Below are 7,896 nucleotides of genomic sequence, written 5' to 3' on the forward strand. Positions count from 1 at the left end.
CCGGTTTTTGACCGAACCGGCCGGTTCTATCCGGTTCTCACCGAGTCACTTGCATGGCCGATCCGATGCTCGGCTCGAACCGGTCAGGGGTCCGGTTTACGATTCAACCGGTCGAACCGGCCGGTTCGAGCCGAGTTTAATAACACTACATAAGGGTACGATGTTAAATGTTTCATTGGTATTATAAGAGGTTGTCTAAATGACTAATTTTAGTTACTAACTCACAACTTAATGGACCTAAATTAATAAATAAAATATAGGAATTCTAACACAATTATCTTCAATTTGATTTAACGATGAGTTATTTAGCCCAAATTTTCTTATGGAGTTTAGGCAATCTCGTATTATAAAGTGACTTACATTTTGAGATAAAAAAAAACTCTCTAAAAATGACTTATAAATGGGAGAAGTGAAAGTTACTAATGGAAACATTATTATTGCTTTATGAAAATAAAAAAGTATAAATTATGTGGTGTTGTGGGCCTAAATAAATAGTGCTAAGAATTTAAAGTTAAGAACTTGTGTTTGGAGCAAAATATGCAAAAGTTATTTAAGAGTATGTGACGGTATGAACCCACATAAATAATGCTTAAAAACTCACCTCTAAGAACTAACATTGAAGATGCTCTTAGTTATAAATATTGGAATTAAATGTATGCACAAACCAGAATTTGAAGTTGAATGATATTTGAGGAGAGCTTCTCTTTCCACTAGTGACTAAACACCCACAACAAGACATTGAAAGAGGAAAATGATGAGAGTTCGAATGAGAGACAGACTTCGTGTGATATGGTTTTTTTTTTGGTCGAATGAAAGTGATTTGGAGGCCTTCATGAGTTATGGGCTTAAGTGGACTTCTATTTGCACATTGATGGGGCATTTAAAAAAGTTGAGATTAAAATCAAAAGTCCCTCATTTTAGTGAAGTCAAATACGTATTTAAGGCTAAAATATTGTTTATCCAGATGGAAAAGTTTATCTTAAAATGTGAAAGGGAGAGAATAAGGTGTGGAGCAGAGTACTGCGAACAGAGTTTGGGGCAAAAGAGTCTCCCACTGAGATGGAGTGGTGGGTATCAATACCAAAGGTAGAATTGCATGCTCACCTCAATGGATCCATCAGAGACTCCACACTTCTGTAAGTTCCTCTCACTGATCATGAACTCTTTAATTAGTTACTTACTTAATTATCTGATTTTTTGCATTTTCCCCTTTCACAGAGAACTTGCTAAAGCTTTGGGTGACAAGGGTCTCATTGATTTCTCCCAAGTGGAACATGTTATCCTTAAAAGTATGTCCAATGCCTCTTTCTTCTCTTCTAATGTGCCCCTTTTAGTCTTTTACCAAATTTAAGGTTTTCAAATTTGCCTTTTGGATAATACATGATTACTTTGTTTGTTGTTTACCAAAAAAAAAGTTATGCTCTTCTAGTGTGTTTGGATTGGACTAGGGCTAGCACCCAATTCAAAGCAAAGCATGATATTTTAATTTCATGGTGAAATGCTTTAGAATTACTTCTGGTTAGAAGCTATAAGTCTTAACTAGTTTTTGAGTAAATGTGCTTTCGGTTCGTGGTCGTACTGTGAAATCAAACATGCACTTTGTGGCTTCTTCAAGTGATTATGGGCCTTTTCGGAAATTTAAAATTTTGAAATCTGCTGCCAAGAAGTCTTGCTGATATAAAGCTCAATATCGATGATCATGGCTTTTGTAAATGCAGATGATCGTTCGTTAACTGAGGTATTCAAGTTGTTTGATGTTATCCACATTCTCACTACTGATCACACCAGTGTTAAAAGAATTGCCAAAGAAGTAGGTCTGTTTGTTTATTGCGTTGTGTACTGTCTGTGTTGCAAATTTATTGCATTGGCATTTATGCAAGCAACTTCTAAGAGCAGGTTGTTGAAGATTTTGCATCAGAGAATGTTGTGTATCTGGAGTTGAGAACTACCCCAAAGGTAATTATAGGAGCTCAGCTCATCTCAGCTGGTAGGTAATTTTGCGTGTGCTGCTTTTTTCCATTCATCTGAGGAAGAAAGTGTTTGCTTCATTCCATTCCATGCAGAAAAATGATTCCCTAGGAATGAGCAAACGCTCCTACATTGAAGCTGTTCTGGAAGGTCTAAGAGCGGTCAGTTCAGTTGATGTGGCTTTCACTCCTTACAGTGAGGAGCTTACAAGTCTTTCAAATCCTGTACTCTCTGTCACAAATGATATTTGTAATGGGAGTATGAGGAAAAAAATCTTTGTTAGGCTTCTCTTGAGCATTGACCGTAGGGAAACAGCAGAAGCGGCAATGGAAACTGTAAGCTATAATGCACCAGTAATTTGGGCTTTTTTTTTTCTGTACTGCCTTTGAACACTCCACTTCTTTGCCGCAGGTCATGCTTGCACTGGAAATGAGGTCTTTTGGGGTTGTTGGAATTGACCTCTCTGGGAATCCAGCTGTTGGTGAATGGTATATCAACTCAATTTAGGACCCTAGTGTAGTATAATTTATTTTGAATTGAAAAAACAGATGCTTGAGCCCTGAAATCCTTTTTTTTTCCTTTCTAGGATTACGTATTTGCAAGCATTGAGATTTGCTCGAGAACAAGGTCTTTATGTAACTCTTCACTGTGGAGAGGTGTGCTAATTTTTTCCTGTACCTGTTACAACTGATGCTTATTGCTTGGCTAGTTTGTTTTTCTTACATTTTTTTTTTAGGTACCTAACTCAAAGGAGATACATGACATGCTTGACTTTCTTCCCCATAGGATTGGGCATGCTTGTTTCTTTGATGAGGAACACTGGATAAAGCTCAAGTCCTCCAACATTCCGGTTAGACTTTGCAAGGCTTTTAGTTGCATTAATGATAAAGCAAACTACTGGTAGTGTATTATAATTTGTGCGGCATCAAGCAGAGGTTCCTTGTTGATAATTAATCAGTTAAAAGGTGGTTATTCAAAGATTTTGTCTCAAATTTGAAATTGTATTTGATCCGAGTGAGTGGATCTGTATCATATCTTGCTTTTACCAAGCAAAGCAGTGCTTTAGGGCTTCTGATCATTGCTAAGTTTGAATGCTTCCTGTAATACCCTCTCTTTGCTTTTCCCAATTTATAAACTGGTAAGTTACATATAATTTATACTATCTATCTTCCCCATTTTCAGGTTGAACTTTGTCTGACATCGAACTTTAGGACATTGTCCGTTCCATCAATAGATGCTCATCATTTTGGTAGGTTTTTTGTTTAATTGAAAATCATAATTATAGAATTAATAAAGAACCTCACTCTTTGTTCAACTTCACACGAGATTTTATAGGCTTCATTCAAAGTGATTCTGTATTTTGCCCAGCTTTGTTTTTTAGGTAATGTTTTTTGGGGTTGATAGAAGAGATGATGTTTCGGGAAGCCATGGGTCTTGAGGCTAGGATCCCACAAAAGAGCCTCATGGAACCAGAAAATAATTTCCCCTCCATTGAGTTATATATTGATTTTGCCTGGGAATCAACTTCAAGCAGCCTCTCTTAATATCATGATTTTGTTGATGCAGGGGATTTGTATCAGGCAAAGCATCCGGTAGTCCTCTGTACTGACGACTCAGGTGTGTTCTCTACCAGTCTCTCCAACGAATACAAAATTGCTGCTGCTTCATTTGGTAGGTTTCTCTTCACTCTTGGAGCCAGTGGAATTTAAACTATTGCCTAATAATATCAACTTTGCTGACTTGTTGATTTTGGCAATTATCAAGGCCTTGGAAGGAAGGAAATGTTTGAGCTAGCAAAGAATGCTGTCGAGTTTATATTTGCAGATATTCTAGTAAAGGAGGATTTGAGAAGAAATTTTAATTTAGCAGCAAAGAATCTGGAACTGTAAGTACAATTTCATGTAGTGAAAAAAAATTGGTCATCAATAATGAGTTATAATTTAAAATTGTTGATCAAGAAACAGAAAAAAAAAAGTCCAGTACAGTCCAGTCCACCCCATGATCATGTGCAGCTAGCTACGGCTCGTTAAGCCTTTTCCACTTTAATCTACGATTGTTGATATTCGTGAATGCAAGCACAACTAGATATGCCAGTACGCTACAAATAGCAAAAGCAGCAGCAGCAGCAGCTAGGAACATTTTTAGCATAAAATATACTTGCCTATAAGAATCTGCATCCACCTGATTTAACACCGGAGAGAGTGATGGCAATGTTTCCAAATCCAGAGATATAGCTTCTCCATTGACTTTAAAGCTCCAACCTAAGATGTATTGACGGTTGGCGAGCACACTTGTTGAAGCAGAAAATCCCACATACATAGTATCGTTGAGAATTGGCGAGAAATCAACATTATTCCAAGACAAAATTGGTGAAGTGGGTTTTGACGAGTTTGGTGAAAGCCTTATCTCCAATTGGTTGTTGATGGAATCATAGTCCACCCATGCTTGAATCACCACACCCTCGGTAGGGTCCAAATGATCTTTTTTGGGGTTGAGGTTGTTCAAGTCGATAAAGTAGTGCTGACTGTTGAAGACGGCGATGAAGAAATTCCCGTCGTTCATTCGCCGGACCACTTCTTGAAGCGGATCATACACAAATTCTCGGTCCAGTGTAAAGTTAGGACTGATAAGGCTCATAATATGCTGGCTCGGAAGTGCTTTTGAAGGGGAAACGGAGAACGCGAAGCCGTGGTAAGGGGGTTTCCCGTACCAATTGAATATTGCAAATGCGAAAGCTGTGGAAAAGGAGAAAGCTTTTCCAGTTGTGGAGTTCTTCAACTTGATCGGAGTTGAGTAAAACGCGTCTCCCATTAATCCTTGTGTGTCGTTTGTCAGCCGGAGAAGGCCATTCGACTCAATTGATGCACAACCGTTTACGCTCATGTTGCTAGATGCTGCACTGAAACCATCAAAGAACAACTCTTCATCATCATCATCATCATGCATCCTCGACTTTACACGAATTGAAAGCAGGAGAATGGCAAAACAGACAAGAACCAAAACTTTTTTCGCCATTACCGTTCTTGTGCTTTTTTGAACGTCCGTGCCTGTGCTTGGAAAGAGGAGAATAAGAAACCCTAGTAATCCATATAATATATATAACCCCATTATTTAGTTTTTTATACTAATATTTTATTTTATTTGATATACTTATAAAGTTTTTTTTAAAATGAATATACTTATAAAGTTTTTTTTAACGTAATATACTTATAAAGTTACATCATAAGGTTTTGCTTTCCGTCAAAATAATAATCAAAGATTTTCTTCAATTTTAATATGAATTAGTATCACTTTCATATATGTTTACAACTAGGTAGTAACCCTATGCACAGTGCCATTTGTTTTCCAAAATATTTTATTATAACATAATATGATGTGATTCAAATGTCTTAATCCAATCAAAATATAATGAATTAAATTGTACCTCACATCTTATTTTTTCCTATTTTTTTTTTCTAATTTAATTTAATTTAATTATAATTTCATACGAAAATATAAAGAAAAACAAATAACAAAGTATCAAAACAATATCTATAAAATACCATGTTATCTTAATTTTTTTCCAAATATATTACAATGAGATATTAAGTTAACAATAAAATAAAAGTAAGTGTCCATATTTTGACTTTGGTTTTTCATAAATATAAATAGAATACTCATCCTATCAGAATATAATAAATAACAATCATACCAAATAAATTATTAAATTTTTTACAATTAATTTCAACTTGAATCAGAAAGCTCTGGTACCAACATGAATGAAATATTCTGCTTGATGATTCCATGAAGCTGAGTACATATATATATATACAAGAGTTTAGGGATAGCTAAATAAGGAAAAGATCTATCCTAATAAAAGATAAAATATACTAAATATATTTATCCCTATTTATTTTATCTACATATCTCAACAGACTTGTTCCAACATCACCAAAGACAACACCAAGAGTCTGAAAAGCCAATACAATTTTCTTTCCCAAACTGATATCCTGCAATAAAATATAATAAAAGACAACAAACATAAAACATTAATACATAGATCGCTAACTCTCCACTACAGCTTACCGCTATAGAATCTGATGATTAGCAGTGCAAGGTTTTTAAGGAGCAGAAGTGAGCTCAAGCCATACACAAGTGAATTACAGACTGAATTTCATATTATCCACAGGACTAAATATCCTTCCTCGTAATCTCAAAATTGATGAGGTAGAATACAATAAGTAAATTGCACAGACATTAAGTGAATGAGCACATGAGCAACTCGAAAATCGGTGATAATTGGAAGCCAACGCAGAGATGCTCAGGGAGGTGATTAAAATGACAGTCACAGCAGCAGGAAATGCACCAGAGGACCTTCAAGCGAAGTGTTAGAAGCAAGTGGCATCTCCTCAATAACCACCTCTGGATTCCGTAGAAATTAACCAGTGGATCTGATGCGAATAAATGGCTGTGATGTCCATTCATAGGTTGAGAAATGAAACCCTTTCACCCTTCCACTAAGCCATTGCCAAGCCCTGAATTGTGCAGTTTCAAGTAGAGCCAATGCGTCATCTCTATTCCTTCCATTGAACACCACCTGGTTTCTGTGATCCCAAACTCACATAACCAGCAATGAATGATGTCAGAGCATAACATACAATGAAGGTTGTGACAATGGTTCCTCGTCTGCACATGTAAGGAAATTCACATAATAATGAAGGGGAAACAAAATGGGCAAACAAAATATGGTCAATAGGAAAGCTAGACAACAATAGTTGTGACTTGTGATATATGAGAAGAAAATAACAAATGTGTATTGCATTAAGTCTCTTTTGTGCACAATCACACTATCTCAATAAAACCATTATTCAGAGTAACATAGTAATAAGTAATGCACTTACCCAACATACAGCATCCCAACAATAGCTAACAACATGACAACAAGCACCAACGTTGCAAGCTGAGCACCTATGCCAACAATAGTTGTAAGAAGAATCAAATAGCGAGGAGGCCGAAAAACATCACCATGCACAGATTTCTAGCCAGATTCTTCACTAATATCTCTCTCCTGAAAAATTTTGAGAATTGACCAAATCATTTTTCCGTGAAAAAGGAATGGATATTCCACAAATAAATAAAAATTTACAGACAAAGTCAACAAAGCCTCACCAAAGTTTCCAAATCATCATCTTCCCGACCATACTTTTCATTAGGGGTGTTCGCGGATTGGATTGGATCGGTTTTGAGGAGAAAAATCATCCAATCCGATCTCATCGGTTTTATAATTTTGTCATCCAATGAATTTTTTACTAAATTCAAATCCGAACCAATCCGATCCAATCTATAGCTGTTTGGATTGGATTGGATTATTCGGTTTTTGTTTCACTTTTTTATACTTTGAAATTGTGTTGTATAAATTTTAAAAACATATAATATATGATAAATACAACGATACATAATTTATAACATTAATATAACATTCATAAATTATAACATAGTAACATCTTTTTAAATTATGATTATAATTGTTTACTTTGATACATGTATATAGTTCAAATAATTACTTGAACTTTTTTTATTAAAACGTAATTTTATAAATAAGCATGTGTGATATAATCAATATATAAACAATAAACATGTATAACTAAAAGTAAACATATTTGTGAATGTTCGGTTTGGATTGGATTGGTTCGGTTTTGGAAATCAAATCCGAAATCCGATCCGATCCAATAAATAATTTCGGTTTTTTCAATTTCCAGTCCGTTCGGTTTTCGGTTTGATTGGATATCGGTTTTTTTGGATCGGTTTATCGGTTTTGTTTGGATTGGTTCGGTTATGAACACCCCTACTTTTCATAGTCATTTCTCAAAGTTCCATTAATATCATTGACACCAATCCAGTTAGAAAGATGACCATCATGAAAGAGTTAAAAATGGAGAACCAGTGATT

At 35.5% G+C, this 7,896-nt stretch overlaps 2 protein-coding genes across 3 annotated transcripts; one reads left to right on the forward strand and one right to left on the reverse strand.

Annotated features, from left to right (window-relative positions):
* The first annotated feature begins 968 nt into the window (after positions 1 to 968).
* LOC130715292 (N6-mAMP deaminase-like) lies at positions 969 to 3,925 on the forward strand. 2 transcript variants are annotated; one of them, XM_057565367.1, is made up of 11 exons: positions 971 to 1,136; positions 1,219 to 1,289; positions 1,719 to 1,810; positions 1,897 to 1,956; positions 2,064 to 2,303; positions 2,380 to 2,456; positions 2,555 to 2,624; positions 2,705 to 2,818; positions 3,151 to 3,217; positions 3,535 to 3,639; positions 3,733 to 3,925. In XM_057565367.1, the coding sequence occupies exons 1-11, from the start codon at positions 1,060 to 1,062 to the stop codon at positions 3,855 to 3,857; spliced, it is 1,098 nt and encodes a 365-aa protein (XP_057421350.1). In that variant the 5' UTR covers positions 971 to 1,059; the 3' UTR covers positions 3,858 to 3,925. The 2 variants fall into 2 exon arrangements, with proteins under 2 accessions (XP_057421351.1, XP_057421350.1); XM_057565368.1 differs by lacking the exons at positions 3,535 to 3,639; positions 3,733 to 3,925 and adding an exon at positions 3,337 to 3,528 and having other exon boundaries at positions 969 to 1,136.
* Positions 3,926 to 3,984: 59 nt separating this feature from the next.
* On the reverse strand, positions 3,985 to 5,069 carry LOC130713328 (L-type lectin-domain containing receptor kinase S.4-like). Its single transcript, XM_057563103.1, has one exon. It carries the CDS (start codon positions 4,981 to 4,983, stop codon positions 3,985 to 3,987), a length of 999 nt encoding a protein of 332 aa, XP_057419086.1. The 5' UTR covers positions 4,984 to 5,069.
* Between the last annotated feature and the right edge of the window lie 2,827 nt (positions 5,070 to 7,896).

The sequence above is a fragment of the Lotus japonicus genome, chromosome 4, assembly GCF_012489685.1.
Source record: "Lotus japonicus ecotype B-129 chromosome 4, LjGifu_v1.2".
Taxonomy (NCBI): Eukaryota; Viridiplantae; Streptophyta; class Magnoliopsida; order Fabales; family Fabaceae; genus Lotus; species Lotus japonicus.

Bases quoted from the DNA above. Each gene is read 5' to 3' on its own strand.
- LOC130715292 (XM_057565367.1), top strand. From the start codon at position 1,060: ATGGAGTGGTGGGTATCAATACCAAAGGTAGAATTGCATGCTCACCTC. The intron at 1,811-1,896 runs GTAGGTCTGTTT...TTCTAAGAGCAG, and splicing joins TTAAAAGAATTGCCAAAGAA to GTTGTTGAAGATTTTGCATC. The intron at 2,625-2,704 runs GTGTGCTAATTT...TTTTTTTTTTAG, and splicing joins TAACTCTTCACTGTGGAGAG to GTACCTAACTCAAAGGAGAT.
- LOC130713328 (XM_057563103.1), bottom strand. From the start codon at position 4,983: ATGGCGAAAAAAGTTTTGGTTCTTGTCTGTTTTGCCATTCTCCTGCTT.